Raw genomic sequence first — 19,752 nt, forward strand, 5'->3', positions numbered from 1 at the left:
GCAAGTAGGAGGCGACAACCTCAAATGTCAGTGCATAACAGACGCTTGCGCTGCAGGAGTCAAAAGCGGGAATGGATGGGGGCAATGATTTTGTAAACGGACTAATTTCATGTTTAGTGTCTTGGAATGGGACACTACGCCGAAATCATTAATTGTCGGACTTTTGGGAATCTGCAGTTCGCATGCTGCTGGCTTGCAACCGTGGATATCACAGAGACGATTGTCCACGACCTGCAGCATCTCGAGACAGCATTCGTGCTCTCAGCAATGCTCCACCAGCGCCACTCAGTCTCTCGGGTCGCGCCTCCGAGTCTCCTGCGACGAAAATGACCAGTCGAGGTATCGACGGCGCAGCAAGGAGCTCATCGTGTTCGGACAACCTTGGAGAGTGATGGCGAATCGGTGACTCTAGCAACCCTTTATCGAAACTGAAGTGTTCATGGCAATGTCGTCACGGACCGACACAGTGAAGAGCTATCACTCTGGCTGTTTTTCTTTGCAGGGTATTTGAAATTGTCGGGCACTTCGCTTTTTTTACGAGTTGATGGTAATTGATAGGAGACTTTCGACGCATTCTGCAGCGTCATGGCGACTACGACCTCTGCTCATACCGCAATTTGCCTCCTCAAGCACTGAACACCGTCAAAGACGATGAAGCTCGCTGCTCTTGTCATCGCGGCAGTGCTCGCTACCACGAGCGTCGTTGCTGCTGAATCACCGGCTTTCCGAGCTTTGGCTGACGTGCCGACCACGACGACGGGAAAGGGGGTGCCTGAAGCCAATGCGATGCCAACTGCAGGCGCGCCGACGAAAAGTGGCGACAAGAAGGAGTGGGGCTGGGGAGGTCCGTGGGGTTGGGGAGGTGGTTGGGGCCGTCCGTGGGGATGTGGCGGTGGCTGGGGAGGCGGCTGGGGAAGTGGCTGCGGCGGAGGCTGGGGATGGGGGTGGTAGGTTGCTCTCCAGAGTGTCCACCTCGTGAATGTTACTTCTTGGACTTCAAGAAGGCTCCAAGAATATTGGAGCCTGTGGTAGGATCGCCATCGATCGCACGAGCGCTTTCTTGCTAAGAACCAAAAATTTAACTTCGATTCAAAAGGTCTTGAATGGGTTCTATCATCGGGGCCCAAACTAAAAAAACTAAAAAAATGACTTTATAACAAGCAGAAATAATAGAACGAGTTTGTTTCCTGTTTACCGCAAGAGCGCTCCAACACAATTGCAGGCTGAAAATAAAAAAGAAGCTAAATGCCGGCAATATCGGAGGCCATCGCACGATTTCTAGGATTTCAGAAATCGAACTTGATTTCAAAAAATCTGGAATGTGTTGCAACATTTTGTAGACCCTGGTTTTTAGCAGCTTGTCAAGATGTTTTACTTGGCATCGACATGGTTCCAACATTTGATCCAAGTTTGGATCGTATTTCAGCCAAATCGTTATTCTTCATTGACCCCTCCATAAGAAATGTACAACGGGGAGATCATGAACCTAGTGCAAAGAAAGACAGTCATGGGTCCATGATGGGGTTGTCGCTAATGTTGACTCCTTTTAACGATCGAGAACGCTGTTTAACCGTAGTTAAGGGCGAGCGCGGATCTCGGTTTGCGTGTATCTTGGTTTGACCAAAAGCCGCAATCCATCTGCGCGAGCCCCTCGTCGTCCATGTGCTTCTTCGCGGACCCACAAAGATTTCGGAGGGGGTCTCTCTGCACGAGCTCTCCGCCATCCATTTCCAATCGCGCAGGTCGAGGCCCGAAGAACGCACTCGAGCTCATTCGGACTTTTGCGCTCTGCACCTCAAGTGGACCCTTCCGTTCTGCCAAGCCTCGTTTCCTGTCGGTCGACACCAGTTACCTCATCAAGATGACGCCGAACGTGACGTGGAAGACCCTCCCGTTGACGCCGGGTATTATTCAAACGGCTTTGACGACGGTGGGCTACAAGACCAATTACGCCCGCACCGTCACCTCACGCTTCTGTCCCCACTACATCAACTCCATTCGTTACCGAGAGAGCAGCGGTGTCGCCTCGTACCTTATCTCGATCGACGGCTGCGAGAGCTCGCAGGTCGTGGCCAGCGGTCGCTGTGATATCTACTGCTGCCACCCGTACACGTACGAGGTGCAGCTCTCCCAGAAGACTGCTGGCAGTAGCGCCTACGGCGTGGTGTCCCTCACCAAGACACTTGACCAGAAGTCTGCGAATGACATCAGGCAAGAGTACAGCAACTTGGACATCGGTGCAATGGTGGAGGCACCAGAACCAGTTTACGGGTGTGTGAAGGTTCCATATGCACAGGAAGAGGTACCCCCAGAGGAACCTGTGCCCATTCCAGAACCGGAGATCCCCGTTGTCCAGACCCCGCCACCGTCAGAGAGTGAAGAAACGCCCTTCGTCGTGCTGCCACCGCTGCCAGAGGGGGCTATCGTCGTACCGGGGCGACCAGATCTCGTCGGTGCGCTAGAAACTCTAGTTCCCCCAGTACCCGTGCAGACAAGCCCAGTTCTCCCGGCCTCCGTGCCGAACTACCTGGTGCCTCCACCGGAAGAGGTCTCTGTGCAGACCGTGGCACCCGTGGCATGGCCAATTTCCGGTGGTGACACACCTCCGAGCGGCCAAGAGGAAGCGTTTCCTTGGTCAAACAGTCGCATGGGGGCAAACCTCGTGAGTCAATTAAACGGAGGCCACGGTGCTGGCCTTTTTAGCTCGATCCGACTAAGGACGAGTGAAATGCTCCCCTTGTTGAAGGTCAGCGCTGCGGCCTTCTTCCTGGAGAGTGTTCATTTGCTTCGACCCGCTAATAATGTTGGACGCGAGGGTTGCCACCGACTCCTTGCACAGTCTTGTATACTGCTTAAATGTGTATGATGCCCACCTGCCGTGAAACTGGATCATTACCGAGTCGATTCCGGCACGGTACATGTACGTTGCTCCGCCTGCTCGAAGGGAGTGAGCGCTGTATGAGCTTCGATTGCTGCCAGATTACGCCGCTGACCGCTGAATAGCGTTGTTCAGATTCACCGAGGAGATACAATCTGGCCAGCCGAGCTCATTTAGGTACACCGCAGCAGGTATGTTTTGCGGAAGTGAGCTTCGTGCCCTGATGAGGCACATTGCGCCGAACAAGGGACAAATAAAATGATGACCGGACCGATTTAGCAACCCGAGCGTCGGATCACCACGTTGATTTGTCTTCGAACCAATCAGTATGATGTGCACCGATGGTGCTGCCTCCGGGCTTAGCGTCGGCCTTCCATTGCCGTCACGAATGGTGACATCTTCAGCCCTTAAGGCAAACCACGCAAAAGTCCTTCGGTTTGACAACGCGATCTCCGAGCGACATAACAAGAAGAAGAAGGCCAGACATAGGACCCCCCCCCCCCCCCCAAAGAGCTTGGTCTGAAGGTCGATTCAACCGAAGAGATGAGAAGCAAAGCTCAAGCTGGTGGAGTGAAACGGGCGCCTTGTGTCGAACGGGCCGGTCGACGCGCTCGATGTCCTTCAAGAGCATGCGAATCTGTGGATGGCCACACGGAAAATCCGCGCCAGCGGCAGCGAAAAAATGGCGAATTCGGGACAGCGTGGCTGAGATTGTTGTGCTCCGAACGGGGTGCCCTGAGCCGTACCCAGAGCGAAAACCCAGCACGATGAAGTCCGTGATATGTTGAAGTTTCACGTCATGTGATACTCGCCCAAAAGTTGGTGATAGTCCACGACGTGAGCACCAGTCGAACCATTTGCGTAAAGCCTTGCGGTACTGATCGAAAGTTGTTACAGCGACTGAGTGTGCGCGGAGATTGAACGCCAAATCCTCATCAGATCGGTGGATGATATGCTCGGAGAAACCTGTGCCCAACCGGAAGTTAACGAGTCAAAAATGTTAGAACTGACCGAGCTGTTAGATCTGCGCGAACCGGCATCCGCAACCGTGTTGTCCACTCCGGCAATGTGTGACGATGAAAATCGCAGGTTGTACTCCACCTCCCACAGGCTCAGTAAACGGATGACGGTTTGAGCTCTCTCATTGCGAGACGCCATCTTGGTTTGCCAGGACACGGCAGACATGTTATCGATGCGAAAGTGAACGTGACGGGGAAGAGCAGCGCGCTGGGAGTCACGATGGGAAGACCACGATGCAGCCAAGGTGTGGACTGCGAGAGCGCAGGTTAAGAGTTCTCGATAATTGATGTCGAAACCTGTAGCCGGGGTTTCCTTCGACGGACGGACAAGGGCCCGTTCGGTAGCATTGAAGGCATGGGTCATCACTACTTGCTTGGAGCGCACCACTGCGCACATCCCGGAGTCGGACGCGTCCACTTCAACCGTAATGTAGATGGGTGGCAGGTTATTAAAATACTCTAGAGCGACCCCGTTGAGCGTTGACACACACAGGATTCGTAGCCACCAGTACAGGTCCTCCCGCATAGTGGGTGTGACCGGCACACGTTGCCACCGATGGAGCTGTCGTTCTTGCAAACGGAGACGCTGGAGGAAAGCTCGAGCGGGTCGTATGCATGTGACAACATAGCGAAGGCAACCGAGTAGCGATCTGTAATCGGTTCGACGCAGGGAGGACGTTTGCAGTGCCGCGCGCACAATGGACTTCGCCTTGACCACTTTGTGCGCCGGCATTGAAACGGTTCCCGCCGATGAGTCAAAGATTAAGCCAAGGGCCTTTTGGCGTGTGCTCCAGTTTGAGAACTTATCTTCATTGACCGCGTCAGGACCGAGTACGGTGAGCATAGCGGACCGTAACGATTGTTTCGTGTCTTGGCAATTGGAGCCGATGTCGGCGGCAACGTTCACGTGATCGTCTGTCCAATGGTAGCTGAAGAAGCCATCATGGTAGAACGCGTTTCCAGTGTGCCGATGTGAATGCAATTGCACCACCAATCACGCTGTAATTGCCCGGCGAACCAGACCACCCAAATGCGGCTGACATGTCAATTACTACAACCTTGTGGCGGTGTAAACGACCGCCAAATAAATAAACAGAGTGGCTGTGAATGCAGACGTGACGGTACGCCGAAGCAACATCACCGACGTGCGTTTTGACCTCTTTGTCCGGATGAATGTGTTTTTGCCGAAGAATTTCCGTGGCAATGGCATCGTAGAGCTCGTACTTAGGTTGGCACAGCTTGTCCTGGTCTGTAAGGTCATTCAACGATGTGTTGTCGGGATACGATAGGTCGTGATTCACTCTACCGGAGATCTGCGGGTCTTCGCGGCCCTTGTCGACGACACCAAAGGGACTGATGAGCACTTAGGCCAAATGTCAAGAATGTCATCATCAATCACGATGCACCTCCATGCGTTCTGCTCCTTACGGATATTCTTGACGAGTGTGTTGTAGCGTTCGTCGGCGGACTTGTGGTTGGGAGGGCGAGAGGGCTGCCGAGGCATCGGCTGAGTTAGAGGCACTCTGACTCCACACTGCGCGATGTCGAGTAGCTCTTCCAAATGGTTGTAATCGCGGCAGGCAGCGCGCAAAACGGAGGCGATCATGTTCTTGGGGGGCCTGTAGTCATCAGGCGATTGACCCCGTATCAGTTCCACGAACGATGGAAGAGGCATTCTAGTGCGACGGACAAACTCGGACAATACCTCTTGGAGAGGTTTGTTGATAGCAAACATGCCGTCTCGCTCGACTCGCTCTGGGGGCGGCAGCTTGAGACCGACGGAGCCTAGAGCGAGATTGATGCGGTGTAGACGTAGTGCTTCCCACATGACTGCACGCTGGGCGCCGGCTCCGGCGTACCGCCGCGTCGACACGACAGTCGGTGGTGGGCGGATTGTACCTGACAGACTGAGCGGTTTGGCCGCGTGTTGTGGAGTTGGAGACGGAAGCGAGCCGCTCGAGAGACCGCTCATGGGAGCGGCTTGCGGGCCATTGGGAGCCACGATCGAGGTGCCATGGGGCGACCTTTGTGGTTGGGAGTTGCCGTGGGGCGAACTTGAAATGCTGGACATGTGCGACGATGATGGGATGCGTGTTCGTGAAACCTGGCGGGATGATGTTTCGGTTGGTGGAAACAATTTCGCGGTCGGTAACTGGCACAGCGTGTCCTCACTTGAACGTGAGATGTCGATGCACAGACGTTGATAGAGCTTACTAGCAGGAGAGTATCCAACTGAAGTGTATTTGGATAGACTGCTTTCTGACCGAAATGGTGGTAAGCGCGCAGCACTGCGGCCCCTTCATGGCCACCGTGACGACTGTCGTTGGAACCGCTCGAGCCGTGCGTGTAGTGACGATCAATAAAAGCTTGGACGTCCCGGGGCAGCCGACGACTCCAGGAATGGGTTCGTGAAGCGTGAGCACAGCGACTTGGACTGCCGTTGTAGCACATTCCGCCGGAGAGGTAGCTGAGGCACGGCTCGCGACCCTCAGAATCGCGGGGAATTTGACGTCGAACGTGGTCCGGCATCACCAGAACCCGTCCCGGTGGGGTCCTTCGCGGTCCTGACGTGCTAGTGCGAGCCGTAGAGTGTTCTGATCCCGACGAGGACGGTGCCATGCGAAGAGATAAACCACTCAGCGACGCTTGGCAGTCGGCCGCGTGGTAATCAACAGCCCGCACGGCTTCGCAATCACGTTGGCGAGTCGTCCAAAAGGTGCGCCACCGCTCTGCCCAGATAGCTGTTCACGTAAAATAGAGTTAGTGTAACACGTTTTGGGGTACTGCTGTCCCGTTCCGTGTTAGCCATGACGAAGTGCTTCAGCCGGGAGAATAAGCGACGGATGTGCTCAAAGAAAAGCACGTCGCCTAGGGAGGTGGGGCCACTAATAGCAGCTAGCAAGTCTTCGTATGTCTCACACTGAGGAGACGTCGTCAGCAGCGTGGCCCTGGCCCCGAAATCCGACGCAAAGTTGGCGTTTGTTGATCCGCGACGTAGCTGCCACATCTCAGTCAGCGGTCGGAAATGCATGATTGTTAAGCCACGGTTGCCGATGCGGGCACTGTATATGGCCATCAAGACAGCGGGGTTGACTTCGAAGCGGACGCATTCGAGCTCGCGCAGTTGCAAAACAAAAGGCATAGGTGACGTATACGCATCTTCCGTAATGATGAGAACCTTGAATATACGGTGAGCCGTGAGCTGATGTGCTTGTGGTGGGTAATACTCGCCTTTTACCCGCGTCCGCGGGGCCGGAAAGCTCGAACTGCGAAGATGCTGAATAGCTAGGGGCGGCATGTTGTCTGGGTTCCCTGCAGGCGGAAGAGGCCACCCAACTCGTGGAGCCACCCTGTTGCTGTGCATGGCGACATCTTGAAGTCGGTCGTGCAGTGTTGGAACTGGAAGAGAATCTGTGCGAACCGCCGAGTCTGGCACTGACGAGGCCTGGACCTTGGCGCAGAGCTCGTGCGCCAGCTCGAACAAACGGTCGACCTTGTGTTCGAGTGACACGCTGGGAAGTGACGGTTGTGTCGGCTCGGGTTGGGCCGGCGCAGTGGGATGCCTCAAGGTGCGCATAAAGTCGGCCAAGTTAAATGCCGCTGGACCGGTGGATAGGGCAGAAGCTGTAGCCGGCTCGGTGCTAGGCTGACTAACAACTGCATCAGATGTAGCGTGGCCATGACGATGGAGCATAGACTGCTCACACGGGGGCGGACGGCACAGGCTTGTGTCCGACGCTACCTCAGTCGCGGCGGGAATGCCCTTGGTCGAGGCGCGGGGCGCTACAGTCGCGGCGGTGGAGCCTTGTCTTCACGTGACTCATCGGGCGACTCGAGTGGAGGAGACGGGTCAGCCGAGAGCAGCGTCGCCCCACGCGAGTCGGATCTACGATGCTTCTTTCGTGCCGCGACAGCCGGCGAACCAGAGGTAGCACGTGTCACGCGCTTCGCGCGCGGTCGAGAAGACGCCTTCTGAGAGCCAGCGCGCGGGCTGGCCCGAGCAAGGGTTACCGCGGACCCGTGCGCAGTACTACCGTCGACGCCGTCTACGATGATGACGTCTTGGGCGTCGGCAGTCTCGGCGGCGGCCGAGGCTGGTGTGGTGCCGGACGATGGTGGCACCGCAGAAGCTGATGACTCATCACGGTTGACCGTACGCGGTGCGGAAGCTGAAGTTGCAGACGGGGCTGGAGGCATCGTGACTCGGCGACAGACGGGACGAAGGGGTTCTTGCTTGCTTGATCGAAACTTGCGAACTGGAGTGCCTTGGACTCGGCAGCTCTGGGCGCTGCACTCGCGGCAACGTGCTCAACAGAGCCCGGCTGTTTTCCTGGTTAATGTCTCTGCCGGGACTCCTTCGACCCCAGAAACCTTCATTCCATCTGCTACGCCTGGAATCCCCATTTCAGTGAGTTGACGATGGCGCGCCCGAAGTCCTGACTGATGACATCCAATGGACCAGCGAGGATGACCCCGATACCTTCGTCGACGAACAGCCCTCCTATGAGTGGGCTGGCAGCGACGGGATGATGCATAGTATAACGTATCCAATTGAGGAGTGGACTCCATACTCATATACCAACAACTGGCAAGAAGCCCAGGTTGGTGTCGAAGCACCTGCCGCATGGGGTACCGGCGGCGAGCTGGAGATCCCAACCGATGATGCACAACCTGTCGGTGAAGAGTCGAGAGTGCCGATCGGGCGTGGCGAGCCCGTCGACTGGACTGGCGGCGTGGGAGACAATTTCCTGCAGGGTTCGGAGCCGTTCTCAACGCAGCTCCCAGACGTCGAGTCGATGTCTCTCCGTGCTGAAGCGACGATTTCGTTGGGCTCGCAACCGGGGCGGTTTGTCGGTGCTGCATCAGGATTCGCACCTGTAGTCGCTGTCGTCGGAGTCGCCATGGCGGTGGTCGTAGTTCGGTTGCGCGGTCGCAACCGCACCGTGAGCGAGGAGCAGGCACCACTACGCAGCGCCCATACCACCACTGTCGAGCCTACGGTCTCCGCGGACAGCAAGACCAGCAACGCCGAGCCCGACCTCGAGAGCGTGTAATGTAATGCTGTCATTGAGAGCTCGCGTGTGGTGCTTGTAAGTATGTATACCTCGTGTGATCTTCATAGCTCTGCATTTATATCGAGTGATGCGTTTGAATAAATTGTCTTCTTCATTATTGATTTTCGCGCATGGAAGAAAAAATGTGTAGTTCTTTTAGAGCCCGTCCAAATCCAACTCTCTCTTCGCCGAAAAGGAAGATCGTGAAAGCAATCTTACCTCACTATGGCTGTTATCAACTCTGCACCAACGCATGCGCTACTAGCTGGGCCTGCAATTCGACTAGATCCTGCTCCCACTCGGCTGGCCAACTCGGTACCACCAGTAGAGTTTTGCCTCGGATCTCCGCCTCATCGCCAAGGTTTGCTTCTAAATCCAAATTCTCAAGCGCATCGATCACAACTTCGCTTCTATCTCCGAAAAGCACCTGGGTCAGCGCGTCAAGGCTCACACCTTGGTCCCAAGCGCGACAGCAAAACCCCAGAAACGCCTGTACCAAGTCCCGGACGTCTTCCTGCTTTGGGGCTGATAAGCTAAGACAAAATATGATCGTTAAGATCAGCTCATTCCCCTTGTATTGTCAACAGAGGCAAAAACATTTTCTTACCTATCGCTTCTGTCGCTAGTCGAAGTGGAAGTGGCTGCCGATCTCGCTCCATTGCATCTTGCTGGAGTTCAGCAAGAAACGGTGATAGCCCCGCTGGTGTCTGAACTCGATTCAGTGGCCAGCTGGCAACGTCTTCTTGTTCGTCCTGTTGGTCCTGCCACTGACTCGCAATTTTGGCGACGTCAGGCTGGATCCGCACCACCGCTTGAGAGCCGCAGGCTTTGCTCAAACTCAGCTGCGTCACGCCGCACAATGCACAGATCACAAGAGGAGGTGCTTTCACATTGGCAGCCAGCGTGTGTCGGATCTGGATTGTCACGCTCTTGAGCTGCGACGGCGGCATGCACAATACCAACACGTCGCTCTCTCGAGCGAGTCGAGCGTTGTCGTAGTAGCGAGGCACCAAATGGAACACCTGCAGAGCTGATGGGGCTTTCAGCGCCTCGCAACGCGGAACTCGATCTGACTGGCGTGTTGACAACGCGATCCGGTCGGCTCGATATCCGTTGGACATAATTGTCATGACCACTGCAGTGCCGACAGTGCCACCTCCCAGGAAGCCAATTTGTGGGGGTTCCTTGCCTGCTGCAGCGTAACACTTGGCGCACGCAAGAACCAGCAAGAAAACTTGGTGGGCTACGACCTGGATCGACAGCGACCGGGTGTGATGCAGCAACTGGACGTTCGGCGCCAAACGCGTCGGTGCCAGCAATTCAGTGCGAATTTTGAAAGATTTTATTGGTAGCACTGCTACTGGCTCCGCTTCCTGAAGCTGCCGTAGCTGGTGGAGACGACGACGGAAGCGTTGGGGCCGCTGCTGACGAAATGTTGGCCATGTTGATTTCTGGCGAAGGGTCGGTCTTGAATGGCGTGGCCAGAGATAAAAGCTGGATATGTGGAACGCATACTTGGAATTGATCGACAACGCTGCTCGAGTATTTTCTGACTATGTAGGAAAACAATACGATGATAGCCGAGTACGTGCACTCCAGGATATGCAATAAAAATCGAGTTGGAGCACTTGACAATATTCAGTGCGTCAGCTGACCATCCCAGACAATGTGTGTGTAGGTGCTGTCATTGGTAGGGAAGGCGCCAACATTAGATCACTACAAGACATCCATGGGATCCGGTGCGCTGTAGATGGAGACGGCCGAAAGGTGACTTTAAGTGGGGATGAAGTTGGAATGAGGGGCGCGGAAGATGACCTGGTTAAACTCTTCTCAAGTTTCAATATCGCCGTCTCTACCTGGAACTTTGCTTTTCCAACAATCGCTGTCGAGTGGGGGAAATAGTAGTCTCGTGTTGTAGCGGGTGAGGAGTGCGGCACCCCATATCCTTCCCGCTGCTTCTCGTCAGCTACGGGATTTTTCATGTTCCGCACATTAGTTGTGCGAGACCAGCCGTGCCTTGCGCGGTGATGCTAACCGATCCGCCCCAGCGTTGAGGAGCGCTGTGCCCCCCCCCCCCCCCCCCCCCTATTCGCACCGAGTGAGTCGAGAATCGTGCAGGGTCCATGCCCACTTTCACCACTGCTTGTTTTATCACCGTCGCAACCTCTTTGTCCGTAATTCCGTCAGTCGCGCCCGTCGATAATGCTGCTTGATTCGCACGCGTTTTGAAGAACTTCGCACCTTCAACAATCCACCGGGCCGCCTTCACGGGACAGAGTATTGCATCGAGCGACTTGTCATGTAGCGGTACTCTTCGCGCCCAAACAGGTTATTCTTCGCGCCGGTTAGTCGGATTCCTATGCGTGCCGCTGCCCTTGGGCGCACCCGTGAGGCGAGGCGGGTGAACGCCTTTCTCGTCCAGGTGTATAGCGATGATCTAGACACTCCGCGGATCGTAGACTCGGGAGGGGCTAGCGTACGGTAACCGGAAATGCGCGATAGAAAACCGCGTATCCCGGTTGGCTTGTGACCTTGTGCAATCCCTATAGGCGTCGTTTATCTTCGGCGGATCGAGCTTGTTAACCGAACACCGATTGCTATCGATTCGGGATCAATATACAGAAATGCAGAGAAGTTCCAGGCGCTACACGTCTGGGGGGTCCTGAATGGGGAGTTAGATCACGAGCTAGAGACCTTCTCCAAAAATAGATAACCTAAATCTATATTGAGTTCGTACACAATATGCAGCCTGTCAGTAATTGGGTTGCACCCTGAATACAGGTCAATTCAGGATGCCCCACCCGCACCACTCCCAAAAAGTCGAGAGAACTATACAGGTACCGCCCTACCACACGCAATCTGCAATCGGGTCCTAGAGGCGATTGCTACAACCTCCGAAAACAGGAATATGAAATGCGAGTGCACACCCGGGGGGTACCCGCAACTGGTCAAATGAAATAGGTGTACCAATCCGAGTGGACCGATAGCTTTTGGGGTACCTGACTTGGGTTGGATATGCAGTGAGAGTTTCACGCGAGTCTGCTGCGCGCGATCTTCAGCGTCCGTCGGTTACCGCTCGCGCCCCTGGGCCTTCCGTTAGGCAATCCGTCCAGGGGGGGGGATTAGTTTTGCCACAGCGCCGTTGCTTCTTGACAAGATGTGTCCAAGCTTAGGGTGCACAGGAACCACTTGTGCTCTTGAACGCAAAACGAACTCTGTTTAATCTTATCTCTCTTTCCTATCTCTTTCTTGGGCTATCTTCTTCATTACCTTGAGGGACTCTGGATTCTTCAACGGTCTCCTCTGCTCCTGTCTCTTCGTAATTCTTCACACCTTTTCAGGATCTCTTGAGGTTTGTATGCCTGGGCGTGAGTTGGTCGCGCACATGCATCGTAACGGGGTTACACGCACAAGTGGCTACAACCCACTTGTGATTTTAACAGATAAGATATCTGTTAAAAGTTTTAGATACTTCATCACCTTGGTGTAAGTCACACCAATGGATACATTGAAGTGGGCCACCACAATGAGTGGTCCACACATACCCAAAGATCCTATTGGTAGAAAGCAGCATCTTTCTACCAATTAGAGACATGCATATTGGCGGGGCTCTGACAGCCAGCAGCTGTCAACCCCTTTATAGATGATAAACAGTTTTTAGCAGCTTTTTAGAGGAAGATCAATTTACAAACAATACAGTTCTCATTTTACCTAATCTAAGTCACTTGGAATCCTTTTGTTACTTAACTTATATTTGTGTACTCAAATATAATTAACCTAAGTAATTACTAAGTACTTACGCTTCCTCATACGCGTTGCGCAACGTGTAAGCTAAAGTAGTGAGTCAAGTTAGACCCACTACACCTGGTAGCACTTTGTAGTTCGTCCAACGACCGATTGCTTGACGTTCGTACGAGGTGTACGAACGCGGAGCCGAGAACCACATGAGCACGGAGGTGCCCATGGAGAGCTCCAACACGCCTGCAACGCATGTTGCACGCGCTGACTGCCCCCACCTGTCTGACCCAGAGCAGGAAGTCCTCCAACGACTGTCAACAGTCATTGGAGAAGCGGCGATAGCTACGATGCTGCGTACGCTATCGCCGACGGAGCAACATGGTGTTGCTCTGGGGTTCATCAGGAAGGAGCAGCGTGACGCTGCTTCCTCAGTGACGGCGTCGTCAGGGACGACACCGCGTGCTCAACCATTAAAGTTGAGCGTAAGCAATTACGTGGGAAGAGAGGGCGAGCCTCTCCTCCGATGGCTTGTCGAACTCGACACAGCCATAGCGGCTCGACGCATCGTCGACCCGCTGTCGAAGGTCGCGTTCGCCATGTCCTGCCTTGGCGGACGCGCAAGGAGTTGGGCGTATGGACGCCGACTCTCCGATCCTACGTGCTTCAGCACGTACGAAGTATTCAAGGAGGAGCTCAAACAAGCGTTTGAGCCCCCGCAAAACGAATTCCGGTCGAGGGCGGAGTTCCTCGACCTTCAGCAGGGTAAGCATGATGTCCATGCTTACGCGCAGCGCGCACGATATTTGGTATCAAATATCGTGACTAACCCGATTGACGAGGCGACCAAGGTCGTCACGTTCATGAAAGGACTTAGAGATGGGCCTGTGAAGACCTATCTCTTCCGAGAGTACCCGAGTACTCTCGAAGCTGCGATCACTCTTGCCATGCAAGAAGAGTTTAGCCTGCGGCAGGCTAAACTGCATGTGAACGTGCCGAGGCCGCAACCACGCCCGGTAGCGAGGACGGGAGGTCCGGAACCAATGGACCTCTCGAGCGCAACAACTGCTGGTTACCAGCAGCAGGGAGGTAACGTGCGATGCTTCCGTTGCGGAAGGATCGGTCACTTTGCACGGGAGTGCACAGCTCCCATGCCCCCTGGAGGTGGCCGTCGTGGCGATGCTAGGCATCGCCGCGGACCAACAAAAAACGCGAACATCCAGTAGGCGCGGGGCGCCCTACTGGTAATGCAGTCGCGCGTGCCGACATCGGGCACGCGACACTGAGGACTGCAGCCCCCAGTGAGACTAGCTCTCGCTGCAAGAAACAAGATGACAGGCCGAACCTAGGCATCTTGAAGGTTTACTCGAAGAGAGTGAGTGACTCTCTTCGAGCTTTGGTAGATTCAGGCGCGTCGAACAACTTTGTTCGACTACGAAGCCTGCCGAGACTTGACTTCGAGGAGGTAGATACACCTCGAAGTCTTATGGAGGTACGACCGGCAACAGGTGCCATCGTAAAAACCGAGAAGCGCGTCGTGAACGTGCGCTTCTCGTACAAACAACGAGTGTTTGACGAACACTTTATCGTCCTGGACCTGGACGATAAGTTCGACGTAGTAATGGGCATGCCGTGGCTTGCACGGCATGATCCGGTGATAGACTGGAAGAAGCGCACGCTCGTGCGCTTCGGACGCGATAGCGGATAGCGGAACAGAGAGCGATGGCCCTGTTACCGCAGCGCGCGCACCAGCAGGTGCGCGCGGCTCACCAGTCGAGACAGCGCTTTATGCTGCTGTCCCGGAGTGCCCAGGAAGTGTGCGAGGGCGCGCACAAGTGAGACCCACGTCGGCAATGCTGCCGACGTCGGAAGAAGAAGATGTGTTGGTTCCGGGAACCAACACCCACGTTCAAGCGTGTAAGGGACAGTCCCTGACCCGAAGCGGTCAGGTCGACAACGACGCGTCGGCTCCGGGAGCCGACGCACCCTCAGTCATGAGGGGCTCCGCCAATGAATGGCGTCGAGGTGACGAAGGCGTGTCAACTCCGGGAGTTGACGCTGCAAACAGTGCGGACGGTTGCAAACGTACCGCACTGACGCAATTTTGCATGCTGTCGTGCAGCCGGGCTGCACGACGAAGCGCCATGCGATCAATCCGGGCTTGATATCGCGCGCCCGCAGACAGGGTCTGCCGGCGAAGGGACACATTACCGTGCGGCCGGGCTGCACGAAGGAAAATGCGGTCAAGCCGGGCTTGATACCGCGCGCCCGCGGACAGGGTCCGCCGGCGAACGACTGTCCACGGCCGGGCCTGGACCAGAAGAACAACTGTGCGGAGCCGGGCTCCGCACGTCAAGAAGACAGCGCATGCGGAGAACGCTGCGCAAGGCTCGGTCCGGGTCCGAGACACCACGAGAACAGTCTGCTGAGCAGACTGAGGCGGTGACGCCGGACGTCGAGACGATAAGCGTCTTGACGCGCACCGATACTGGATTCCAGTATCGTGAAATGGAACTCGCTAATCCTCCGACGACGGCGTCGGAGTTGATTTCGCTTCCAGTCATGAGCTGGAAGCGCTTCACGCGCGACTTGCACGATGGACGCATCGAGCAGGTCTGCATTCTTTCGAACAGCGAAAGAACGGAGAGCAAGAGCGAAGGGCAAAGACAGCTCTTCATGGGAAGTACCACTGAGAGTGAAAACACTCTCAGTGCGAAGACGAAGCGAGAGCGCTTCGAGGAACAAGGTTGGGACTCGTTAAAGTCGAGTGCCTATTACGAATTGTTGAGGGAGTACAAAGACGTACTCCCGGAAAAGATCCCTGCGGAGCTTCCGCAGGATAAAGGCGTCCAGCACGAGATTGATCTCGTGCCGGGCACGAAGTACTGTGTCACGCGGCAGTGGCCACTGCCGCAAGAGCAAGTGAAAGCGATCGACGGCTTCTTTGAAAGTCGTCGCAAAGCAGGACAAGTGCGGGAATCAAAGTCCCCGTGTAGTGGGTCTAACTTGACTCACTACTTTAGCTTACACGTTGCGCAATGTGTATGAGGAAGCGTAAGTACTTAGTAATTACTTAGGTTAATTATATTTGAGTACACAAATATAAGTTAAGTAACAAAAGGATTCCAAGTGACTTAGATTAGGTAAAATGAGAACTGTATTGTTTGTAAATTGATCTTCCTCTAAAAAGCTGCTAAAAACTGTTTATCATCTATGAAAGGGTTGGCAGCGGCTGGCTGTCAGAGCCCCGCTAATATGCATGTCTCTGATTGGTAGAAAGATGCTGCTTTCTACCAATAGGATCTTTTGGGTATGTGTGGACCACTCACTGTGGTGGTCCACTTCAATGTATCCATCGGTGTGTCTTACACCAATGTGAGGAAGTATCCAAAACGTTTAACAGATAACCTATCTGTTAAATTCACAAGTGGCTTGCAGCCACTTGTACGTGTAACCCCGTTACACCATCCCCCCCTTAAGGTTAGACGCGCGGGGTCCCCGCACGTCAATCTTTGGAATTGACCATTCGTCAATTCTCCGCGTTTGAGAAGAAATCCGCGCTCATTCAACGATGAGCGCGCCTCAGAAGAAGTCCGCAAAGTCGATGGGGAGTCATCTCTCCATCGACGACTACTTCGAACGCCAGAAGGCGAAGTATGGTGACGTCGTCGACTTCGACGACGACGATGAAGACATGGAGGGCGAGGAGGACTCGCCCTCAAAGCGTAAAGACTCAGTGTCGAGCGAATCGCTCGACCCTCACGCCAAGAACGTTCGCCCGCGTGAAGGGGGACGAATCGGACGCTTCGAGTTCGAAGCGTTCGCGTACTGAGAGTGATACCCCACTCGCTTCAGCTGGGGCTCTCAGTACTCCGCGCGCTGCTGCTGCAGCGCGTGATGTTAAAGCTCAAGGCTCTCCGCGCGCTGCGCCTGCAGCGCGCGATCCATGGATGCCGTCCGCGTCCGAGATCGCGGACCGGTTTGGGAACTCGGTACCTCCGAATGAGGTGCCGCTGTACGTATGCAGCGCCATCAAAGATGACGCTGTGGTTGCCGAGCTGCACTTTGATGCGGAAACGCATCAAAGGCGCGGATACTACATCGGACTCTTTCATGAGCTCCGATGGTTTCAAAGCAAGAAGACCTCTTCTCGCAGCAAAGTGCCCGAATGGCAGGCACTTTGTCAAGCTGGAACGCCTTTGTTGAGAACTTCAACAAGAGGCCGAGTGCTTACCGTGATCGGATTAAGCAGCGCGTGATCGCTTCGAGACGTACTCGAAGCGTGGAAAGCTGGAGCAACTTCATGTTGCTGCTGAGGAGGCAAATGTGCCGTGCGCTGTGGCCGAGGGCTTTCAGTGCACGAAGTGCTTTCCAGGCGCGGTCCGCTTGAGCGACCGCGACCTGGACGGGTACACGTCGTTCCGTGTGCCCGAGAGTCTCAAAGAGCTCCGTGCTAAGTTTTTAGCACGTGAGGGTTCGGGCGCTAGCGATGATCGCAGCGCTCGTGTTACTTCCGCTGCGCCAGCGCGTACTGCTCTTCGTACGCCCTCACCATTTCCGGAACGTCCTCCAGCAAGACGTTCCGCGGCTCCCATGTATCTCGATGGGGAGGAAATCCTCTCCAACGAATACGAAAACGAGCCCCTTGAGGGTTCGTTTTCGGGATACTATGGTCAACAATCCGCTCAACAATCCAGCGGGTTGAGCCGCGGGCGTCACGGATCGGCGGTGGCGGGGGTGGGAACACGCCCCGGGTATGATCAGCCCCGGGCTGATCAGTATGCGCCTCTCCACGACCGGGTGACCGTCGTGGAGCGTCTGCAGGGCGCTGAGTTCGCCGCCCTAAAACAGGAGCTGGCGAACCAGAAGGCCCAAGTCGCGGCGGTCTCGCAGACCGCCTCGAATATCCAGGTCGAGCTGGGGACACAGATGAAGGGGTTGCTCCAGCGCGTCCGCGCGCTGGAGGAGAGGTTGCTCGTCGCCGAGGCCAAGTCCTCCGTTTCTGCCTCGGCTCCTGCCGAGGCTTCGGGTCAGCCGAGCTCGATGGCTCGTGCTGTCGGTATGGCTTCATCCGTCCGACGTAAAAGGTCGGATGGAGGCGCATGCTAGACGGTATGTCTAGCGTGTATGCGTTGCCGTGCCGTGTCAACACCGTGAACGGCCCGATGAAGCGCGGAGCAAGCAAGCTTGCTCCGAAATCCGAAACTGCATGTCTAGGCAGGTTTTGTGTAGCTAACAAAACTAATGAACCAACTTTGAATTCATTTGTGTTGCCTCTGCCCGCATTGTCTGCGTTCAGCTTCTGTTGATCAACAGAAGCTGCTATAGTGTCTTGGACAAACCGAATCACGGCTTGTCTTTTGGTGATGAAACTGATTGCATCCGAGCTGAAGTCATTCAGCTCGCTCTCCGCTAGAGGCCCGGCCTCTACGTGGTTCTTTACGGTGTCTTCGCCCTGCGCAGACCCGTGGTAGTTGGCCTTGTTGTTGGGGGAGTCTGCGCCCTGCGCAGACTCATGTGGTTTGTCCATTGTTGCAGCTGACACTGTGCAAGTGTCAGCGGTTTTCCGCGGCTGCTGTATTGCAGTCGTAGATCCTCCCCCACTTAAAGTGGGAGCCATCACTCCGAGTAAACTCGGTAGACGTGGATGCCGCATGGCATTCACGTAGAACGGTGTATGTCCGGTCGAGGCATGCACTGAGTTGTTGATGGCAAACTCTGCCATTGATACGCTCCAGTATTGGAACGAGTGAGCGTAGCTCTTCAACATATCGACGAGCACGCGATTCACGCGCTCGGTTTGACCGTCCGTCTGCGGATGATCCGCAGTCGACATGGAAAGCTGGCTCCCAAGAAGTGTAAACACTTCTTGCCACAGATGCGCTGTGAAGCGCGGGTCTCTGTCCGACACAATGTCGGTCGGCATGCCATGGTGTTTGAACACCATGTCGACGAGCAGACGGGCTGTCTGCTTCGCGGTCACCTCTGCTGGCACCGCAGCAAGATGTACCATCTTGCTGAAACGGTCTACAAAGACCACAACACCGGTGTTCCCTCCGCTATCCGGGGGAAGACCAAAGATGAAGTCCAAAGACATGGACTTCCAACACTCCGACGGAGTCGGTAGTGATTGCAGTGGAGCCTGCGCGAATGGCGCAGGCTTTACGCGTTGGCATACCTCGCAAGCACGGATGTACTTGCGCACCCACTTATACTGGTGGTGCCAGTAGAAGTCGCGCGTGAGAAGGACGTAAGTCTTCTCACGTCCGAGATGTCCCGCAGTCGGGGCATCATGATACTCGTACATGATCCTGAGTCGCAGGTCATGGTCATTTGGCACGACAACGCGATCTGCGTTGTCGTCGACTGCATTGTAAAGCAGTAGTCCGTCGTGCACACGAAAGCGGTGTGCACGCGCTCGAAGGTGCTTGGGCAGCTTCTGACGGGACTTGTCAGAAGGCGCTGTGCCATAGGCCAGCAGAGCTTCGCGTCCGCGTCGTGCGCGTACGCGGCCTTCACATCATCCAACAGAGATGATGTGGGTTTGCTCGATCGCATGGTGTCAATGGCATTGACGTCAACAGCTTCTGCATAGTCCGGCCGACGTGATAACGCGTCGGCCACCACGTTCAATCTTCCGGGTTTGTATTCGACCCGGAAGTTATACTCCGCAAAGAATGAGAGCCATCTCGCCATTCTTTGTGATATGTGTGGCGACTTCACTGCGGTACGCAGTGAAGCATGGTCGGTGTAGACCACAAATGGTCTACTCCCAAGCAAATACACTCGGAACTTTGCGAGTGCATACTTCATGGCAAGGAGTTCCTTGTCATGCACCGGATAGTTGCGCTCAGCTGGCTTCAGCTGACGCGATTGGTAGTAGACGACACGATCACGGCCCTCGTGATCGTGCTGCATCAACGCGCATCCGATCGCGAAATCGGATGCGTCACACACTACGTGAAATGGGCGATCTTGGTCGGCTACTGCCAAGATCGGTGCCTCAGTCAAGCCCCGCCTGACTGCATCGAATGCCTTTTGGCAATCGGGTGTCCAATTCCACACA

At 55.1% G+C, this 19,752-nt stretch overlaps 2 protein-coding genes across 2 annotated transcripts; one reads left to right on the forward strand and one right to left on the reverse strand.

Moving 5' to 3' along the window:
- Positions 1-1,861: 1,861 nt before the first annotated feature.
- On the forward strand, positions 1,862-8,951 carry IUM83_02540 (SAP domain-containing ribonucleoprotein; the record flags this gene model as incomplete). Its single annotated transcript, XM_067926466.1, has 2 exons — positions 1,862-2,453; positions 8,494-8,951. The coding sequence occupies 2 exons, from the start codon at positions 1,862-1,864 to the stop codon at positions 8,949-8,951; spliced, it is 1,050 nt and encodes a 349-aa protein (XP_067796686.1).
- Positions 8,952-9,186: 235 nt separating this feature from the next.
- IUM83_02541 (Pyrroline-5-carboxylate reductase) lies at positions 9,187-10,081 on the reverse strand (the record flags this gene model as incomplete). The annotated part of the gene is made up of 2 exons (XM_067926467.1): positions 9,187-9,476; positions 9,559-10,081. The coding sequence occupies 2 exons, from the start codon at positions 10,079-10,081 to the stop codon at positions 9,187-9,189; spliced, it is 813 nt and encodes a 270-aa protein (XP_067796462.1).
- Positions 10,082-19,752: the final 9,671 nt, after the last annotated feature.

This window comes from Phytophthora cinnamomi (assembly GCF_018691715.1).
Source record: "Phytophthora cinnamomi strain GKB4 chromosome Unknown Contig16, whole genome shotgun sequence".
Taxonomy (NCBI): Eukaryota; Oomycota; class Peronosporomycetes; order Peronosporales; family Peronosporaceae; genus Phytophthora; species Phytophthora cinnamomi.